At 40.2% G+C, this 22,741-nt stretch overlaps 1 protein-coding gene across 5 annotated transcripts in view; it reads left to right on the top strand.

The window, feature by feature from the left end:
* The first annotated feature begins 15,152 nt into the window (after positions 1 to 15,152).
* The window catches only part of NAPEPLD (N-acyl phosphatidylethanolamine phospholipase D), a 21,834-nt gene continuing 14,245 nt past the window's right edge, over positions 15,153 to 22,741 (top strand). The window contains exons 1-2 of one of the 5 annotated variants that reach the window (XM_051805087.1): positions 16,112 to 16,115; positions 16,598 to 16,645. Coding sequence is in view for 2 of the 5 variants with exons in the window: in XM_051805084.1 (XP_051661044.1) it covers positions 15,239 to 15,456 (218 nt within the window). In the remaining 3 variants the exon portion in view is untranslated. The other 4 variants (XM_051805084.1, XM_051805086.1, XM_051805088.1 and 1 more) reach the window with 4 other exon arrangements.

Below are 22,741 nucleotides of genomic sequence, written 5' to 3'. Positions count from 1 at the left end.
TGCTGTGTTAGCTTTTTGTAGACTCATCATGCTCACTGTTTATTTACAATCTACTATCTTTTTAAAGCAATGATACAGTATTTCCCTTGATGAATATGCTGAAATCCAGCTGCCAGGAATTGGCTTGAGCTCAGCCAAGCAAGAAGATTTCAAACAAACCTAAAAACATAGGCTCAAGAAACAATACATTTTTTTGCTGAGGAATGGGTTGGGGGGGGGGTTGTGAATAAAGTTGTTTTGAGAATACAAATTAAACTGTCTGAACACTATGTTTTCTGATTTTCATGCCAGCTGTTCACTGGCATGTAGCTGATTATTTTTATCAGTGTTACCTAGAGGTTATCCTCAGCTAATTAAATTGCAATAGCTTTTCTTTCCCATGGTTAACCACTGGGCAGCAACTGCAAAGGCCTCCAGGCCACTGACACTGGTCTTTTGTACTCTCAAGCTGCAAGGAAGACTGTCTAAATTAAACATAGAGGCTGTTGGCTGAATTTATAACATTTCAGTTGCTCATTAACAGAGCACTCTTTTGAGGCTGCTGATTAAAAGCTTTCTTCAGGGAATATTACAGTATTCTGTCTGCAGTTCTTTTTTTCTCATAAGTATTTACGTACTGAAAGAAGAAAGTGGAACCTGTCAGTAAGTACCAGACAACCTTCTAACCTGACTGCTGAAGGCTTTTATCAGAAATATAAATGGAAGAAATTTGGATAGCTCATAACAACAACTTTTCAAGAATAACATGCCAAACAAAAGATTCTGCCTGATGCAGTAACTCAACTGGAAATTCCTGCGGGTAAATGTATCTGATTTAGCTAAACAGATAAATTCCTCCTTGCCTTTCAGCAGACTCGCTACAGAACAAAGATTTGTCCTTTTTTATAGCTATTTTTGGCATTGTATAGAAGTGTCATTTCCGCCCCTCCCTTTGACTATAACCACATACAGTTTCATTTTTGTATAGCATTATTCTGATTTGATGGTAGCTGAATTCCCAGAACTCCATTTATTTCAACCTTGTCTCCACCTGACTGAGTTGTAATTCTCACTCTTCTCAGGAAACTAGAAGAGCTTTAAAAGGCAAAATGTATCGAGTTCCTATTTCCTTTTTAGGAAGTCACCCTTATTTCAGCTTTCTGCCTCTGTTCTGTGCACTGGCAGAACTTATTAATTATTATGGTGTTTTGTTGGTTTATACATTTACCTCTTTTTGCTCTAGTCAGCTTTACTGACACAGTAATGATGTCTCCATTCCTGTTTCTAGATCACTTCAGCAAATATTTTCTCCAGAAAATAATCAAGAGGTCACCCAAGTCTCTAGTATAATTCAATCAAAATTGACACAGTGAAAACTGAAATAATGCAAATATTAGAATTTGGCACCTGATCAAGCAGCCAAGACAGCCACCATTCTTTGATCCTCTAATTCATTCTTCCTCTGTTAGGCACTGTTCAGGTAGTGATAATGTGAGCAGATTTTCCATTACAAAAATGCTGTTAATGCTACTCATCACAGTTTATAACACAGTTATGTGCTGTTCTAATATCCATATAACTGAGTTTTCTCTTTTATTTCCTGTCTTAAACCCTGTTTTCTCAATCTTTAATCCCTAAAATCTCAGTAATTCTTAAGTAAGCGTTAGCAAACACAAACTACAGGCCGTGTAGTTTTATTCAGATATTAATACAGTTCAATTATATGCTTAGCCATTATAGTCATTGATCCAGGGCAGGTTTTGTTTAGCTTCCAGGCTTCCTTGTTGCACTTTAACTGTGGAAACAACATATATAAGCATTTGGCTTTACAGCTCTAACCAGCTTCTTCCTAGCTGACTTCATAGCGTGAACTGGTTGCCATCATGTCGTAGACTTTTCACGGTCCATGATGCTATTGCAGACTGGCCAGATTCGTGTCCTGACTCATCTGTCTCTCTGTGCTGTAGGCCTCCCTTGTGCTTGTGTACAGTTGTACCACTCATCACACTTCAGCTGAATAAAACTAGCTCTCTACACTCTTTCAGTAGTCAGTGGAGGGTAACAGGACACTTCTCTTAGGATGATTACTTAGAAATGTCTTCTCGTCTTACTTCCTGCTCACACTGATTGTAGAGGAATGAGGACTAGTTCAGCAGACTAAAAAACCCCAATCTATAGGCAGCTGTCTTCAGGCAAAACAAATCTTATCCTGAGCTTCAGGCTAGTAGCTCATTGCAGGCTTCTCTTATCTAAAGATCAGATCCATATATTTTATTATATTATTAGAGGATATTATACAGATTATAAATGCATTTACTCAAGGGCACAACAAGTTGAACTTAAATTCTGAAAGGGCCTACAGCATTTTAATGCAGGAGGCTGGTAATTTTGCAGCATTTTTACTCAATTTTAAATATCAACTTCTTGCCATTAATTAAATACAAATGGAGTAATCACATGAGTATTCTTTGTGTCACTTATCTTTACATTACAATAAGTTTTTCAAGACTCTGTAGCAACTGTATTTTGTGCTGCTTTTTGTGTAATGAACAACCACACTGCAGACGATATCAAGGGAAAAGCCAGGAGTGTTGACAGATGGCTGGCAAAGAGAAAGTTGGGGATTTTATAACCTGAGAAGCCATCAGGAGTTTGGGAATGTGGGATAACATTGGTCAGATATTTCTGCTCACATAAGCAGCCAATTTGCTAAAGTTAATATTCACACTTTTAAATTTCAAGTTAACAATCTGATTGAAGAGTTTAGTGGTGCATGTCACTAAAGATCATTTTTTCAGACTGATTTCAGATTCACTGGCCTTTTTTTACAGTCCTCTGAAGGAAAAATTTTCTGGATCCTCTTAAACCCACTGGACTTTATGTCTCTGCCTTTCTCAAATCCTATTATAGCCCAGAGTGCCAGACCTGACATTTTTTTTTGTGGGAGACAGACAGCTGCTTTTGCCGGTCATTTTCTTCTCTACCACTTTTCTACATTTTTCTACTAACTTCCAGATGTTTGGCAGCTAGCACAGAGCAGTAACTCCAAGAAAGCTTCCAAACATCTACTGGTCCCAGACACTGTGCATGCACAGATTTTCTCTGTATTTGATGTGCACTGTGAAGCTTCTTCCTCACAAAATCCGTGCAACTGAAGCCTCATATGCTCAAAAAAATCACCAGGTTTGCAATGCAAGTGCATATGTGTTATTGAGTTGATCTGTGAGATTTTTTTTAATTTGAAAATCCCATTTAACTAAGTATGTAAGAACTGGGTTAATATGAGAGGCTTAAGAGATCCACCTAAGAGGCATTTTCAAACATGACACGATGAGCTATAGTATGTCAAAGGAATAAGATTTGGAATAGGAACCCAAGTCATTACTAAGTAGATTTAACAGAATTAGGGGATGGGCTGTTACTCTCTAGCTGGTTGCAGTTACTGCATTGATGGTACTGCACAGGGGCTGCACTAATTCAAGCATTAGCCATAATCTCACGTTTCTGACTGTGCCTATCAGTCATCTTGTTGGTCTTTTAATGCTGGCAGATCTACTTTTTATATTATGTAATGTATTTATTTTACCCTGACACATTTTTCCCAAATCAGGTATAAAAAAATAAAACCAGAAAGCTTCAGAACTTACTGCCAGCTGCACAGTGCACAAATCTCACAGCTATTCCTTTTATCTTTTCCACTTTTTTTTCCCCACTGTGATAACCTGTATTTTCTAGTCTTGGCTTTCTACCAGTGAAATTATCTACATCTCAATCTTTTATTTTTGAATTATAAGTTAAGAACTAGGAGTAATTTTTAGTGTAATTATACATATAATTTGATCACGAGATTTATTGAGAAACTCTGAACACCCCAAAGCTTCTTGAAACCTACTGTTTTACTATTTTTCAAAGCCTCTGGATAAATAAAAGAAAAACTATGTGGCATTTACATGCAATTTTTATTTCATCCATGTAAGGTACTCATGCATTTCTCAGAAATGTATGGATTGACTCTCTCTTCACACATAAAATCTACCCCAGCATGGTTGTGGACTCCCCATCCCTGGAAGTGTTCACGACCAGCCTGGATGTGGCTCTGAGTCACCTCATCTAGTGGAAGGTGCCCCAGCCCATGGCAGGGGAGTTGTAACTAGATGACCTTTAAGGTCCCTTCCAACCCAAACCATTTTATGATTCTACCCCAAATCATGTATATTTATATAAAGAAAATCCATCTACACAGTTTATGGTAAAGCACCAGGAACTATGTGTGTAGTTGGGATTTGCTACCTGATCTTTATAGGCAGAGACTCTGAAGTCCCAAATCAAAGTTCAGCACAGTCAACGAGACCACTAATTTAATTCAAAGTATTTACCACTTGACTTGTGTAAAATGGTGGCTGACACTCACAAGCAGAACATGGAATGGAATATTCCATTTGGAAGGTGAATGGTCAACCAGGCCAGCTGCCTGACCACTTAAGGGTGACCAAAAGTTAAAGTGTGTCATTAAGGGCATTGTCCAAATGCCCTTAAACACTGTCAGGCTTGGGGATTGACCACCTCTCTAGGAAGCCTGTTCCAGTGTTTGACCACACGCTTGGAAAAGAAGTGTTTCCTAATGTCTCTTTTTTACCTCCTTACACCGAGTTCTGCAAATGCTTGTGTGTGATGTCTTGCTTTGATTTGTAACTTAGAGAAGGGAATAAAACTTCCAGATAGAAAAGGGAAGGAACAGATAAAGACAATTTTGATAAACTAAATGTTCTAAATTGTGTCAGCCTGATATAACCTTTAATCATTCTTTACTAGTTCTCTATTAAAGGTGTAACTGCTTCATTCTCTCTCTAAATAAGGAATGTGTAAGTTAGGCAAGAAAGAAACGGTCAAGCATACAAATGGAAAAAAAGGAGAATCCAAAACTCAGGGATTCAGGAAAGGTAGTTCTTTGCCTTTTAGTTCCTTTTGCCAAATAATAATTGGGGGGGGGGGGAGTATTCTTAAGCATCTATACAAATAGGCAAGAGAAGGTTATCAAGAAAATGGAGCCAGGCTCTTCAGATTGCTGTATGGTGTGAGACTGCCAGACAGTGGGCATAAATTGAAATGAGAGAGAGTTTCAAGCTAGATTTAAGGAAAAACATTTTCACCTTGAGTCATAGAGCTGATTGCTCAGAGAGCTTGTGAAGTCTGTGCTCTTGCAGGTTTTCAAAATCCAACAGGATCCAGTCTGATCTGAACTCATAGCTGATCCTGGTTTCAGCAGAAAGTTGGACTAGAGATCTCCTGAGGTCCCTTTCAAACTAAATTATCCTGTAATCCTATAGTGATCAGTAACAGGTAATGTGGTTTTATCAGAAAACAACCTATTAAAAGCAACATTTCAGAAAAACAAATATTTTGATAAAGAAACCATGGTAGAGCCGTATAATTTTCAGAGGTATAGAAAATGTGACACAGGAGGTAAGATTCAAAAAATTTGTTTCTTTAGTGTAGCAATGAGAGGATTGAGGAAAGATATGATATCAGTTGTCAAACACATAAAAAGTATTGCAGAGATACGCACTGTTCTTCATGTCCATTGAGATATGGCAAGAATAGCCTTAAATTGCAACTTGGAGAGTTCAGTTACAATTTACAAAAGCTTTTGAACTAAAAGAAATGTTAGGCAGACTGTGGAGAGGTCTGAAGAATCAACATGACTGCAAATTTTCAAGGTCAGGTTGAACAAATATCTGTCAGGAACTGATTAGATAGAGTGGATTCTGCTCTGAAGCAAGAAGATGAACTGGAAAACCCTTTCAGATCTCTTTTTTAATCATGTCTAAAGAAGCACCTCCATTGTACTCATTACTAAATTGGCTTGAAAAAAGGAAAAAATGTACTAGTGTCACCTCTTCAAGTTTTCTTAAATTATGCCAAGTATTTTTTTTCCTACTTGTTAAATCTCAGTCTTGTTTTACGTAGAATTAGGTGCAAGAACAATATAGCATACATGAGACTAGAAAATTATTTTTATTAAGGTTGTTCTAATTTTTGCTTTGTAAATATTTTTCTAACTTGAATCACATGAGCAGCTGGGGTAAAAGAACCCTTTGACTTGTAACTACCCATTTTGTTTAAAACACAGGAATGTCAGAGATAAGAGAAGAACCCCTTGCTTAACTTTATCTGTGCTGGAGCACATCTCTTGCAACTGCTCTGTAAACCACCTTTTTGTCTAGGTCATTTTACACTGATGCTTTCTAAACTTTGTAAAGTTGTCCTTGTGTCATGGTTTAACCCCAGCCAACAACTGAGCCCCACACAGTCACTCTCTCCGTCCCTCCAGTGGGATGGGGGAGAGAACTGGAATAGTAAAAGTGAGAAAACTCACTTTTAAAAGTGATAAAGATAGTTTAATAGGTAAAGAAAAAGCCATCCATGCAAGCAAAGGAAAACAAGGAATTCCTTCACCACTTCCCATGGGCAGGCAGGTGGTCAGCCATCCCCTGGAAAGCAGGCCTCCATCCTGCATAACAGTTACTTGGGAAGACAAACACCCTCACTCTGAACATCCGGCTTCCTTGTTCTTCCTCCAGCGTTATGTACTGAGCATGATGTGATATGGTATGGAATCTTCCTTCAGTCAGTTGGGGGCAGCTGTCCTGGCTGTGTTCTCTTCTTAAATTCTTGTGCACCCCCAGCCCATTTGCTGAAAAGGCACTGACTCAGTGTAAGCACTGCTCAGCAAAATCAAAAATATCCCTGAATTATCAACACTGTTTCCAGCACAAATTCAAAACACAGCCCATAGCAGCTACTATGAAGAAAATTAACCCTATTCCAGCCAAAACAAGCACACCTAGTGCCACAGGCACACAGACACCAAGATTCAGTGGCCTTTCATCTAGGCTTGAAAACATGTTCCTGATCTAAATTCTTCATTTCATAGAATCATAGAATGGCCTGGGTTGGAAGGGACCTTAAAGATCATCTAGTTCTGACTCCCCTGCCACAGGCGGAACATCTTCCACCAGTCCAGGTTGCTCAGAGCCCCATCCAATCTGGCCTTGAACACTCCCATGAATAAGGAGTCCACAGCTTCTCTGGGCAACCTATTCCAGTACCTCACCACCCCTGAAGTAAAGTATTTCTTCCTAATGTCTAATCTAAACCCACTCTCTTTCAGTTTGAAGCCATGTCCTGTCACTACATGCTAATGTAAAAAGTCCCTCTCCATTTTTCCTGGGGGTCACCTTTAGGTACTGGAAGGTGCTCTAAGGTCTCCCTGGATCTTCTCTTTTCCAGGCTGAACAGTCCCAACTCACTCAGCCTGTCTTCACAGGAGAGGTGCTCCAGCCCTGTGATCATCTTTGTGGCCCTTCTCTGGATTCACTCCAGTATGTCCACACCCTTCTTACTCTGGGGACCCCAGACCTGCATGCACCCTTTAGGGTGAGAATCCCCTCCTTCAGCCTGCTGCCCATGCTGCTTTTGATGCAGCCCAGGATATGTTTGGCTTTCTGGGCTCTGAGTGCACATTGCTGGGTTGTGTTGGGCTGCTCTCAATCCATCCCCTGCCCAGCCTGTACTTTGCTTGGGATTTCCCTGACCCATATGCAGGACCTTGCACTTGGCCTCGTTGGAACTTTGTGAGGTTCACCTCACAGGGGTCATGCTGCTTTCAGTATTGAAGAATGCTGAGGCCAGACTGACTTATTAATCCCAAAGTTAGACATTCAGTGTTTTCCAGCAGAAACTGGCAGCTGTGAGGATGTGGGTGGCAAAGCTCCAGATAGAGGAACCAACAACTGCTAGTACTGACAACATATCTAAAGCTGTTGAGCCTGGAGACATATGACTGACAGTCAGTCACTTTATACTATAAAGGCCCAGTCTCACTTTTGAACAGCAGGGTCTTCTAACATACCCCTTCTGGAGTGTGTGTGGAGATTCCTCCCTTAAGTGGGGATGCCCTTCAAGGTTACTCCTTGAGGCTGAGTAAAAGAGATTTGCCCACAGTCATTGTATAGGTGAGTAACATCAATTTCCATAATTATTTTACTAGCTTTAATATTATTGCTTTAATTTTGATTCAATACATATGCACTAAACTAGTTGTTACAGCTACCTATACTGTGTAGTAAATAATTCTGATTAAGGTCTTTTGGTCTTATCATTATCATCATCAATTTAAATTAATAATTTATTTTATTCATATAAATATATTTGGGGTGCCATCCTTATTCCTGTGGGACAGAGCTCAATTACACCTATATAATCCTTTAGACATAAACCATTGACCAAGTCTGGGACTAGGACCCAATGCAGCTGCACCCAGACCCCTCTCTGAGACAAGTTTAGAAAGTAAGACGGTCCTTTCTGCACCTCATGACTCAGTGGGACAGAGGGGTCTCCCCAATAAACTTTGTCTGCAGCTCTCCTTTTGCCTGTGATCCTCTTAATAACCATTATCTTTTATTAATTAACATCGTTATCTGACTCTAAAAGCATTTTCTATGGAAGAAGCTTACCAGTGTGCAGCATTTTAATGTAAATGACTCAGCATAAATGCCTGAGTCATTTATCATTAATTCTTTTAAGAAAAACTTATCTATAGCAGAATAGTTAAAGAAGCATCAGTCATTTCCCAAGTTTTAAATAATATATAAGATAATTACATTCTCTCTAAGAAAGACAATAGCACTTTTACACCTCTGTTACCTTCATATAGTTTACATTGTCAATAAACCACCAGCAGCAATTATTTATGCATTTCAAGTAACAGTTGTGCAGTTCTGCTCTAGTTTTGCTAAAACCAAAAGACTTGGTTCAGATGCATCTGTTTTCCAGTGACGTCTATGATTGCTTTCTTTCATTTATTCAGTGAACCAGCTGTGTTGACTGACGTCTGAGAAATCAAGTTCACTCCCAGAATAATTTCATTGTAGTCAATTTAGTTGCAGCAAGGACCAATTTGACCCATGGAGCTCAATCTATTGTAGAAGGTCATGCAGCTTGTCAGTAGTTCAGACAGGATTTAAATAGAGGATCCTCCTGAATCCCAATTCAAATGAGCCTCTTTTGACATTATCATGGTGCCTACACATTCAGAGTGACATTTTGTCACTCAGAGCACTGCTCATCTGTTGCCATACCAAGAAGTGACCATCGTGGGGCTTCAGTCACATGCCCTCATTCTTTATTTCCGTTTATTTATAACTCTCTCCTCTATCCAGTGCCAGCTGTTAAAACCAAAGTGGATTTCCTTTCCCTCTCCCTCCTGGGAGCTGTGGATGAAGAAGAGGTTTCAGACACATTTCAGGAGGGCAGTAGCAGAGTGCTGAGGTCAGCCTGGGAACCCAGCAGTTTCATTAGTGCCAGAGCAGCAGCTTAACAGCTGAAAGCAGCTCCATGTGGCCCAGAGCATGCCTGCATGGGATGCTGACGGTTACAATAATACTCCAATTATGAAAGATTCCCACTGAATATAGTGGTTTGGACAATGGGATTTCTTGAAGCCCCTTCTACCTCTGCATTTCTATGATACTTCTATGATAAAGCTACAAAAACAGTTTATGGAGGCAAGGAAATGGATGGTCTGTGAATCTGGATATCTACAAGCAATCACAAGGAAGCTCTGACTTACCCCATTGTTATACACCTTCTTTCCCAACACTAATTTTATGTGATTTAAAAAGTCATTATTTTTTTCTTGTTTTCCCTTATCACAACGTATTTTTCACTGTAATCTAAAACCTAACTTATTTGAAATTTTGCAGAAGGTCTCAGCTACAATACCATCATCATGATCTGATTTTAGCCATGTTTCTTGTGAAACCATGCTCTGTGCCTTTGTATTGAACTAGTTGGCCAATTTCAATGATATTTGAAAGAAGGAAAGAAATTTCAAGGGCTTTCTCTGGGTTGGGAAATCTTAGAGCAATCCCTGCTTTCTTAGTGAAGGTTGACAACTCAAGTGCATCCCAGTTCATACTGTGAAGAATCCTGGGTGTGCATTTGTCCTTTTCCCTGTAGTCCAATTTTCATAGGAAGTAAAAATTAGAAATTTCTGTTTGGTGGGATATAAATGATGCTCTCAAGGCATCTGTTCTGGTTAGTCAAGGGCTCAAGGCCTCAGAACATAGTAATGGTGCTACTTCCTTACTACTGTTCATATATTCTAAATCCTGATTTACTAACAATAGGAATAGCAGGGGTAATAATACACCACTGAAGTAAGCCTAATATAGCCCAAAGTAATTAAGTCCCTATAACTTTCTTTAACACCAGCAACTGGATATAGGACAGAGACTTGAATTAGTTACATGAGTATGAGAAAAGTAGGTAGAACACAACAGCATGTGCTATCTGAGCACGAGCCAGTTGGCAGTGGGCACGAGCACTGGCTGGCCAGTCTGCCTGCACATATGACTAACTGGGGTAACCACAGCACACGCTGTCTCTTGCCCAAACAGATGCCATGGAAGGCATAGCAAGAAGAGGGCTTGGATTATTGCACTGAGAGGGTGAAACTACAGAGCAGTAAACAGACATGAAGATAGCAAGCTTGTTCAGTTTCGTTCTTTCTCAAGAGGTCTGTTTATATATGAATTTATGTTCCTGTATGGATTTGTGTCTCCACTCAAAGCATATGAGTAAACGGTAAGTAAAAGTTAAGACCTTCTCAACTGCCAACATTCACATTCAAGGTATTCGCACTAAGGATAAGAAACACTCCCTTAAATAAAGAATAGTACAAACTCAATCCATTTTAGTATCAGTCTAAAATGATAGGGGGACGCTTTTCCATAATGCATTTATACACAAAGAAACAGTTTGTCCCCATCTTGCCTGCAATGAAAACAGCACAATGTTCTACAATTTCTAATTCACAATTAAAAGTCAAGATATCCATAACAAACTGTGTTAGGAGCTACCCTACATATTCTTATTTTTTGTCTGCTTTGTAAATCCAGAGTGTTTTTTTCTTGTTCACTAAACATGTTACTCTACCTTGTGCCCAATTACAAATTCAATTATAAAAGGGCAAGGAGTTTTCTTACTGAATAGTCCGACTTGCAAAGGAATCTGGATCAGATCCAACCTTTTAGACACAGTAATTGGACTTCCTAAATAAATTTTAATGATAGCAATTTTGCAAAATGTTATGGAGTAACAATACATTATCAGGTACTGACTGTAACAGCATCATCTCATGCTTGTTCACAGTGACACCGCCAAGCTTCAGTTTTGAAAGACCTAACAACTTTAATTTCTTCTGAGACACAAGGATAATCTCAAAATCAGGTGTTGTCTAAGGCTAGATGTGTTCCAGTAAACTACAACACTTGCCTGGATGTTACTGCACTTCAATAAGCATTAAATCACCAGCAAGGTTGCTCCCTGAGTTTTGGCTCATGCCAATGAGCATTCTCCCAGAGAGTGCCCAGGCATGCTTCAGGGATTAGCGTGGGCCTTGTAAGAGTTTCAACAGCAATTCTGCTGCAGCCACCTGCTTTTCAGAAAGGTTTATCTGTACAAAAATACGTGCATTGGAGACTTTGGCGTCAGGGCTGGAGAATGCTCCTGGCCCCCTTACTGGTATTACATAAAATAAATGTCTCTGTTATGGTCCCAGTTGATTGTCTTCCCCAGTTTTGTTCCCTAAGCAGAAGTTAACAATACATCAGCTAGGCATCAGAGAATATTTCACATAAAACACAACAAAATGTGCTTCTTAATATTAATTGTAGCTCCTAAGTTCCTTCTCCATAGTCCCCAAAACTGTCAAATTCTTTATCATATAAGAGGTTTGGATTTGTAATGGTAAACATAACATCTACAGTCATTTAATTAAGTATTGGATATTGATTATACATAAATTTTGTACCTAGGTCTATTTAATGTTTTGATTTAACATTTCTGGGAAGCATTTTATACCTATATGTATGTATATATATATATATAATACACATATATTAGCTGGTTGTGTAACCCTCTTTCACTGGCTAACTTAACATCCAACATGATTTGAAACTCTGCTTGCCTCTGTCTGCAACAGGTGCCAAGTAACTTTTCTCCCTTCAGTTCTCTCCAAAACAGGGTGGATACCGTAAAGGTGGTTACTCCTCCAAACTGTAATTAGAAGGGCTAGGTTAAGTTTTTGATTATATCCCAGTATTGGCCAGTTTTGCCAGAGAGTATTTTACTGGCCTACTAGAATTTCATTTGGTGCAAAATTTCAAGGCAAGTAAAAATTCCAGTATAGCCAATATTAGAGTGATAAAAGGCTTTTTTTTACTAGGATAGCTTATTTTGCTCAGATATCCAGCACAAACTGTCCAAACCAAGTGTGTTTTTTTGCTGCAATAAACTGCATCTGCACTGTAACAGTAAACATTGCCTAATATATAGCAAGCCTTGGCCTAAAGGGATTTTGGATTATTACTTGATGTTCTAGGATGGAGCGAGAGATGGTACAACATTTTTATTTTGGTATCTGAGAGGATTTTCAATTAAGACAGCTCAGTTATAAAGCTACAAAAATTTTAACTATAAGAATTTCTACTTGTTCTTACTTTAGACTGTGCTTCAGTTATTGCCCAAGACAATGAGTATCTTGCTCTGACAGAGTTTATGTCAAACAACTAAATTAAACTTTGTGAAAAAGACATTAACTCTACACTTGGAGATCTAAACAAAATACTGATAAACTTCAGTTGCATAGAAGGTTAAACCTTTCATCGAGAGAAATTTTATAATCAACTTAGTTGAGCTGTCCTGCCCATGATTAATGCAAACACTATCTCCAAGGGAAAGACACCACTGCAGATACAATTCATGAAACATTAACTGTGAGATTCTAATTAAGATACAGGTTGCTGCATTAAGCAGATTAACCTATATTAAGGAACTTACCCTTCCAAGTAGTTAATGAATGGTTATCCCAAAACCTTCTTCAATAAAAAATTATTCTGTTTCAGGTGCTAAATTTCACTGTAAGAAAAATAAAATGCACTGACCCCAAAATAACCCCACTTTGCTACACCTCAGTATCTGTGCCTCTCTGCAGTACAAAGAAGCTCCCATAACTTTTTTTTTTCCATATATATTGGACAATATATAGGGCCAGTCTCAGCAGTAAAAATGCCAGGAGTGCATGCCACTGATGGAAATAAAATTATTAAAACTCTCTTTCTTAAGACTAGTGCCAAGCAAGAACTCTTACCTCATGCACAGATGGCTGTATCCTTCCCATCTGTTAGTAACTTCTGGCCTCCAACTCCTGCAGGATCCTAACATCAGTCCTCTAAGCATATTAGCACGTCTGGGGTATATTAAGAGTCAGAGAGATCTGTTCTGGGTTTGCACAACTACTTGAGCACAGATTGGGACTCTTCCTCAGTTTAGATATGTTTGTGCACATAAGAGATTGAAAGATCAAAACTTGCCAAAGCAGCAGGACTAGACTGAGATCGTAGTTGGCTCCTGGGAATACCGAAAATAGTTTAAAATGCTTGTTCTGTTGAACAGCACCTATGAAGTTGAATTTTCTCATGTTGTGCAAGCTGGCATGTCACAGTTGGTAAAAGGAGCTGATATACACTTCTAGCAGTGTCACAAATCACTTGAACAACCATATAATTCTTCACCAGTTGTTATACTAGAAGAGAGATGTTTCCTTTTCAAACTGAAAATTGCATGCAGCACAGACACCAGGTGTCTTTACTTACAGCCTCCAAGTGTTGACATCTCTATTTGTAGTACAGACAAAACATATTTACTGAAGCAGAGCCTCCTGAACTTTGGTTTTTGCAGCACTCCACACATGGAGGCAGGGCTGCCTACCAGGAGATACCCAGGTGAAGTGTAGGATGAGCATCCCAAATCGGCTACTGTTGACAATCAGTTACTACCAGCCTGGAAGCACTTACCAAGCGGCTTACACAGATTTCTGTACATAGGCACTAATAATTACTGTGAACGGTCATTGATCAGGACAGCTTTATCATCTAACTCATTTAGTAAATCTTAGATTCAATACAGTAACAGTAGAAATAACTTTAATCAGTATAGATTTGTGTTTAATAATTTTGAGTGAAAGTCATTGCTACTACAAGGCCAGCTTAACAGTAGACATAGTGATAGGAGATGAAATGATCAGGAAATGTCAGACAAGAAGGACCGAAAGTAAGAAATAAGTCAGCAATTTCCACTGGCAAAGATCAGCAAATCCACCTGACCATAAGCAAAGAATACATACATGTACACAACAGAGATAACAGATAACTTGTACAAAACAAGATAACTTGTTAATATCATTTTCCTTTTGCCTTAAGGAAACTAAGAGAATGATAGACTAATCAGAACAGTAAGGGTCACATTTCTAATCTCCCAAGACCTACCCTGAGAACTTTGGCCTCTAAACATAATTAAGATTTCTTCACCAATGAACTTTCATTCCTTCACCAATGAACCTTCATTCCTTCATGAGCTTTAAGATAAAATGTACCTAAGTGTGTTATCAGAGCTCCAGATAGTCTTAGATTTCATATTACTGCTATATATGGGGGGGAGAGGTGGTGGTTTCATATTACACCTGTATAGCTTTGTTCTTTTGCTTTCCAATGTGCTTAAGGAGGTAAAGAAAGATTTAAAAATATATATTTATTTCTGGGTTTATCTGGGTGCCTCAAATGCCTCACTGTTTGGCCCATCATCTGGAGCTGCCTTCGAACTCCTCACAGGCGCAGAGAGGGGGTGAAGGGGATGGTTGTGATCCAGCACGTAAAGTGACTTGGCCATGAATTTTACTTTCCTAAGGTGGGGAAATGACCGTGGGGATACAGGGCCCTGCGAGGTGGGAGGCGGCCTCGCCCGTACACGGCACCTCCCGTGGGTGTCGGTACCCTCGGGGCTAAGGGCACTGCCCAGGGTTGTTGAGGAAACCGAGACCAGGAAACTTTTCACCGCAGCATAAACGGGACTGCGGGCAGCGTTTACCAACCACCGGAGCCGGCCAGGAGCACAGCGGAACGCTTCCCTTTTCCTGTGCCGACCAGCAGCCCGGCCTGCAGCGGCGGGACGAGCCGGCAGCCCTCACACTGTCCCGCCGTGGCTCCGGGACACCTCACCGCGGGCCCCCCCGCCGCCATCTTGTGAAGGCGCTGGCGGGCCGAGCCCGGGAGCGGCGCCTCTCCACGGCGAGGGGCCGGGCTGTGTGGAGCCTCTGCCCGCCACAGTAGGGGCTGGGCGCTGTGCAGCCCTGCCGGCCATGGTGAGGCGCAGGACGCTGTGGAGCTGGTTCCTGCAGCTCGCCGCGCTACCGTCGGCGGCGGGCTGGTCAGGTGGGACGCCGCAGCCGTTCAGCAGCTCCTGCTGGAGAGCCGCGGAGCCGTGCAAGGGGTGGAGCGGCACCATGGAGAAGGAGGAGGAGGAGGAGGAGAAGAAGGGGGACGAGACGCCTCAGGGGCGGCAGCAGCAGCCGGGGAGGTGAGCGGCGCTCGAGCGGCAGCAGCGCTCCGGGGGCGGGGGTCGCTGCCCCCGCGCCTTGCTGTGGGCAGGGAGGGACCGGACCGAGCCGAGCGGCGCCTCCCGCCCCGTGCCCGTCCGGAGGGGAGCCACTGCTCGGCTTGCCGCCGTCAGAGCCCCGCAGGCGGCCGGGAGGAGCGGAGCACCTGCTCCGAGCGCAGCAGCGGGGCTCGCCAGACACACACACGGTACCGGGGTCCCGCCGGTGAGTGTGGGCGGGATCGGGCTGAGCCCCTGCGGGAGGCGGGGGCAGCGGGGCAGAGCCGCAAAAGTTGGTGGGTGGGTACGCGGGGCCAGCGAGCCGCTCTCCCGGCCGGGCACCGGCAGCAGCGGCAGCAGCAGCAGCAGCACAGCCCGGCGGCCCCGGAGCTCGGCGTGTGCCTCTGCCCAGCCCCTGCCGCGCCGCCCTGGCTGGGCACAGACGCCGACGGGCACCAGCTTGGACGGGTGGCCCCATCCTTTCGCACCGGTGAGCGAAACCCTGGAAGAAAAAGTATTGCGTTCGTCCCCCACCTCCCAGCGGCGAGCTTTCGGTTTCCGTCAATTGACAGTAACACATGCCGCAGCAGCGCTCCGAAAGAAACAAGTTATATAATCGCTTACCAAAAATCCGCTTCATGGTATCGGCGGTTTACTGGATGTTTTCATTCGGAGAGGAGGCACGGACAGATGTTTATCGCAAGGGCGGGGGGGGGGGGGGGGAGAGAGGGTTCGCGTTACATAGTGCGAAGTGGAAGATGTTAACGAAGTCATTTAATGTAATTAGTGCCGTCAAATAATCTCAATGATCGTCAATTATCTCTAGTAAGGATTTGGGGAAAGCGTTTGTATGTCTTGACGGCAGGCAGTGAAGTTCATATTGGACTTATGCAGAAATGGTTCTTCTAGTGACGATTATGATTTCTTATATTTGCTAAATGGCGATTAGGAAGCAAGTTTTCAGTTTTAAAGAAAAGTACTATTTATGCTTAAATATTTTTTCTTTCATTTTCAAACTGCACCAACTAAAGTAGCATCAAAATTAAGGGGAGTGACAGGGAAATCACTTCTGTTTTCCGGCAAAAGACCCTTGAAAAGACTAATGTATTTTTTAAATTCATAGTAGCAGCTGTATCAGTCAAGAAAGAAGGAAGTCTGATTCACTTTGTAGGTAAGAATTTGGGAAAGACAAGAATAAGATTTTTTTTTTCTTCTTAATTCAAGAATTATTGCAACAGTTGCTTTAAAAATGGCCCAAATTATCTGAAATTGAAATGCCTATTATAGAAAGTAATGGCAATTTTTAATGCCTGGAGATTGGAAAGCCCTGTTTTGGTTCAGTTGTTGTGATTGAAGAGGATGTGTTCAGGAGAGGAAGAAGAAAGAGATGACAGTGAAACAGTTGAAATATAAACACAGTTAATTTGACTTCAGCTTGGCCCAAATCAAAAGATATGTGCAGCCTTTTTAGGAGGAAGCAACCATTATTATTATTATTTTCTTCACTTGCATTAACTAAGTAGATTTGAAGAAAAACCTCAGGAGAAATCTGCTATTTTCTCAGCCTTTATATGCTCGAGATTGAACAAAAATGGCTAAATCTTCATTCAAAAATAGCTTTTAAGTTTTTTTTTCAGCAGATAGGAAAGCAATTATTTTGTCTGTGATGAGAAAAACAGAAATGCTGCCATATTAATTAGTGTCCTTTCACCTGCTGTGAAATTAGTTTCACTTTTTGTCACATCTACAAATCCCTTACTGATTTCACTTGCATTATTTTCCAGTCAATTGCTTTAACTTTATAGCTTGCTGTGTGTTGGCTAGGTAATCAGAATCCTACTTCTAATATTCTGAGAGCCAGGACCATGGAAAATCACTTGATCATCTTGTATCTAAATGCAGATTTGAGTAAAAAGGATTTTTGTGTAAACCATATGTTGCACTTGGTTTGAACATTCTTAGAAAATCTAGGAAAGAAGGTACATATTACATGCTCTTTGCATGTAACATCTTGGTGTTTAGCAGCTGTACAAGGAAGGGTTTGAATAGCCAACAACTGTGCCCAAGCAGATAAACCTTATGAAGCAGTTCAGGAAAGAGAATGGGCATTGCCAGGTGACACAACACTGCTGCCATTGTGTTCCTACTGTGAAAAACAAGATTTGGTAAGATGATGTGTGAGTGAAAAATCAGGTGGTAAAAACTGTATCAAGAGTTACTTCTTCTCTAAGACCTGTTACCAGGGTTGGAGCTGGTAGTGCTACTGTCTGGTAAGTAAGGTTTGTCATAACATTTCAGGTTGTATTGCTCAAAATATTTGGAAATAGGTCATTTGTTAAGGCAGAAATCTCCCATGCCGTGGACTGAGGGTTGAACCTCACTGGTTTCAGTGAGGTTCACCTGTTTCCTGTAATGAGATTGTGTCAATAACAAGTTGTTTATGTGTGCCTATGCAGGTGTTTACGTGAAACACTTTGTCTCCTTAAAACACCTACATATTTAGGATGGTGCCTTGAAAATTAGTAGATGGCTCACATTTGTGTTGGAACTATGCCTTGACTCTCTAATAAGGGCAAAAAAAAAAAAAGGAACCAACAAACCAAACAACTTCTCATATTAACACTTTCGTTGTTGACTAACAACCAAAGCACTTCGCATTTCGTTTAGAGTACATGAAGAGACAGTGTAATCTAAAGTTGTGGGGATGGAGTTGAAGGCTCTTCATAAGGAAAAAGTGTTGTAGTGAAAAGCATAAGCATGTTGTGACATTTCCAGTTTCCTTGACTATCGATGTTTTGCTGTGTCTAGTGTACTGCCTCTTGGAATTTCTTTTTTAATGGGTGTGTTTCAGTTGAAGAACTATAAGGGTGCTGTGTGTTTTCTGGCTTTCCAGTATGAAGTTTTGAATATTCAAAACTTTTATTATTTGGAAAGGCTGATGACCTTTTGGCTTAACTCATGTGAAAGATGGTCTTTGAACAGTTGCATTCAAGAATAGCATATATTTCCACAGAGAAAAATTTACAATTTCTTTATCTTAGCTGACTTAGAAATTATTTGCTTGGATTTCAATAAATTTGAATTCTAATATTATAAATAGTTCTGTAAAATCCATATATCCATGGGGTGCTTGTAGATACATACACAGGCAGAGGGAGAGAGAATGTTGTTGGGACAAGCAGAAGTAGAGTTTATGTTGAAATTTAAGTAGATTTAGAAAGAATTTGGGAAAGTATTTTCATGTTGCAGAGAAATTACATTGGGCCTTATGTGCTTGGACTTTGAACTCAAAAGAGGGAATCAAATAGACAAGCATTTAAATGAATATAAACAAAATTGTAAGACTGTCTATTAACTTGAAAATAAAATTGAGTTTAGTGCTTGGGTGTTGCTGCACTTCCTGGACAACTGAGGTTTTATAATGTTTTAAAGGATTATTCTTGGTGTAAGTCTAGAGAAAGTTTGCATAGGAGTTTCTTCCTTCCTGGCATGAAGGAAAAGGAAAAAGAAAATTAAAAGGCTTAGTAAATGAGGTGGAGATAACAATTACACAGTTGCAGACATAAAAGTTCCAGAGTTGATGATAAATGGACTTCAGATCCTGCTTTGCCGTGTAGATCCTCTGGATCAAAGTCTAACATGATTTCTGTGCACTTTCACAGAAACAGTTCTTACACTGACCACGTGCTACAAAGGAAATCAGTTTTATCCCATTGCATGTTCAAGTGGAGCCTTAATTTCGTTACATGTAATAGTACTTGGTTTTAGTCATATCTAATTGACATTAAGATGTTAGATATAATAATAATATTTTAAAAACTTTAGTTAAGAAAAACCTGTGCTAACAGCTTCAAGAGCATAGTAACTTAAAGTACCAAACCCAAGATCCATAGGCTGTTACCACACAGGAGGGGCTAAAGTGTGTTTTTAAATGCTGGACTTCAAAGTTTGGCAGTTTTTTCTAACAGTAAACCCCATCCTGGCAAGCTGTGCCTGTGTCATTAACTGTAGTCACATCAGTAAACCAGTTGAAGCTAATGAGCTACTCATTTGCATAAATAGTTACAGGAGTGGAGCTGGTGCCAGAACGCCTAAGCTGGGGACTGGTTCGTAGCTGGGCTGGTAGGAGTTTCATGTTTGCTCTTTTAGAAAAGCTTTATTGAAATTCTATATAAGTGTGAAGGGCCATCCATAGAGATTATAGTTATTGTTGGAATCCATGGCTTACCTGGGCAGCTGTGTGCATGTGCCATCTTCGCTTATTTTACCGTTGATTTAAAAATTGTCTGGTTGATTTATGATCTGTTGTCTTGCACACCATCACAGCTGTAATACACAAGCCTTGCTTCTGTGTGTGTCAGCCTGAGTCCTGCAGAGCAGGTAAGAAAACTTTCATTCCAGTTCTTGTGCTTTCAGCATTCTTCCCTGTACATTAAGTAGTCATATGAAATTAGTTGTTTAGGGAGAGCAAAGGAAAGCAATTTCCGTTCTGGTGTAGGGAAATTTGACTCTGCCTTCCCTTTGGTGGCTGCTTCAGCAATAGCATGGAATTACACTGCCTTAATCATAATGATAGTCTAGGCTGCTCTTTTAAATGTGATGGCCATATGCCAACTTTTGGATTATTTTATTCAAGACTGCAGTAAAAGATGAAGGTAAAGAGGAAAATAACTTACTGTAATAGGACTGTATTGCTAAAGAAATTGGCTCCTAGATCTGTCATCTCTGTTAAACTGTGTCCCCCCATGGACAGCTACTGTCAGATCAGGGATCATAACCTAGACAGAATGTGCATGTAACAGAAAACTTCTGTCATATTAAATACAGTCCATAAACATCTTTGGGGACTACAAAATGATTGTATATGGCAGGGACAATCAGCTGAGGCACCTGAAAGCAAAGGGAGAATAGTTATGTGTTGTCCCAGATCCAGGAAGAGACATCTTTATGCAGTTTATACAATGCCTATAGCTGGACAGATTTAACCCAGGGTTGAGAAATAACTGGCTCTAGGGACTAGTGATGGGGCTGACTTTAAAGCCTATTTGCATTTGTATCCAGAGGCATGTAAGGGTGTAGCTGATAGGCATGAATAACTTTCTGTTGGTTTGGTAGCCCTAATGAATACCAACAGAGCAGAGGTGGAATGTGCAGTAACGGGAGTGGGCTGCCTTGGAGGTGGTAGGTAGCTATTGAATTTGCTCAGTTATAATATTAAACATTACTGTCTGAGGAGGCAGCCAGAGACTCTCAGCAGCATCAGTACTGAATGTGAATGAAACCTCGGATAGGAATTAGATTGAAAATGAAGCATATTAAGGGTAGGTGGAATTGTTGAACCTCACTTGGCGGAGTATGTAACTGAGCTACACTGGAGAGTATAAATGGAGAGTATTTAATTAATTAGTTTTTTAATACCAGCACTGGCATAAGTAGTTTTTGTTTACAACAGTGTATACCTGTTCTCACCCTTCCCTGTCCTAGCCAGTTTGTTGGTATAAACACTTTCGTGGTTGCACAGTGATGCAGGTGAAAATTAAGTGCTTCTCAAGGGATGGTAAGGTAAGAAGTGACTATCATCTAGATTAGTAAATTCACCGTGTGTACAAAAGTGTTTGTTTTGGCAGGTGTGGGGGAGTAATGAGGGCAGAAATGGATTGGCTCACGGTAGTGGCTGCTTAAGTACTACAGCTACTGTAAGAATAAGCCTAACAGCAGATGATCATGGGTGGATGCTTCACATTTGGTTTTTTGGTAACTAATTTTTTTCCCCTTCATGATGCCTAAATAAAACTTTACTTTGTTTTACTGTTGATCCTCAAAACTAGATAAGAATTATTAAGAAAGATTCCTTCTAATTCTTGAGACCGTTTATGGAGAGAACTGTTCTTTTTTTTTTTGTTATCAACGCTGTTATTAATCTTTCTTGAATGGTATACAAGGTCACTGTAGAGTCAGTATACTTTCAGATCTGTTGAATGAAATTTTTGGCAATGCTTATTCTTGCTAGGGATTTTTAATGTGAAATTTCAAATAATAAAAGTATTTACAGATCAGCTAGTTGCAAACTTGAGAGATCTTATTTGTGTGAAATCTTAAAACCAAGAGCAACTGGAATAATTGATGATGCAACTGCTGTTGCAGCCATAAAAAATAAGCATAGTGAAAGAAAACTTCCAAGATGTGTAGCAGTGTACAGTTTGCAGAAGGCTCAGCTTCTTGCTTTGCAAAATCTGCAGTGGTATGATGGAACAGCCTGAAGTACTGCACAATAAAAGTTTAAATGCATTCAGAATTTTCCAGTTTCAAACTGTTCATTAATTAAAGCGGCCAATTTCAGACCTGAAGGAAAAATAAAAGCACAGCCAAAACTTAGCTGGCAGTCATTTGATAGTAGAGCTTGTGGGAGCCAATTACTTACATGCTCCCTAGTGTTTGCAAATAGCTTTCTTTTTAGCTGAAATAATTCTTTTTGTTTCAAGCCAAAATGCATGGGTTTTTTGCAGTTAATAAAAATATGTATATTGAAAGAAAATTTCTGAGTTGTGTACCTGTATATGGCTTGCAGAAAGCTCAGTCTTGTGCTGGTAAGGCTACAGTGGTGTGAGTTTGCTGGGAATTGTGTGCTGTCCCCTTTAGGTGATGTGTAGTGCAGCTCAGTTCTGGATGTGGTCTACACAGAGAGACAGTGATTAAAAAATGAACCAAGCCTTTTGCTTCAAAAATGGCAAAAATTTAAAGATATATGCAAAGCTATGGAATGTTTGCAAGGCAATTGTAAAGTTTTGGGGATATTGTTGGATTCCAGTAAATCAGAGCTTCATAGTAACTCTTTGACTTTCTGGCTTATGGATTTATTAAATAAGGACCACATTTCTGTGTAGAAAAGAATGATAAATCTGTTTTGGCAGACTTCATGCTTAGTAGCATGTCTGTGCTTGGCTATACAGTTAACAGGGGAAACTACATCCATTTCATTTATGGAGTAGCAGATGTTAGAGGAGACTGGATGGAAAAGGTGAAAACACAATAGATTTTATGCTGATGCATTCTGTATTCAAATAAAGTTCAAGTAATTTGGCTTGAAGCTCTGCTTTGTTCAGAAGACCATTTGAAAAGAAAAATTTCAATGGCAGAGTGCTTCTTGTAATGTTATTGTGCTGTTTCCAACTTTCTCTTGGAACAGAAAGTATTAAAATGTTTAGTTAAATTTTTATTATTTTTCTAAATAAACAAAAGGCTCGGGGCTAAAATATTTGTATCCAAG

This window comes from Manacus candei, unplaced genomic scaffold (genome assembly GCF_025592945.1).
Source record: "Manacus candei isolate 608988 ecotype Guabito, Panama unplaced genomic scaffold, ASM2559294v1 h1tg000063l, whole genome shotgun sequence".
NCBI classification, from domain to species: Eukaryota; Metazoa; Chordata; class Aves; order Passeriformes; family Pipridae; genus Manacus; species Manacus candei.
This window is presented reverse-complemented; position numbering and strand designations above follow the sequence as displayed.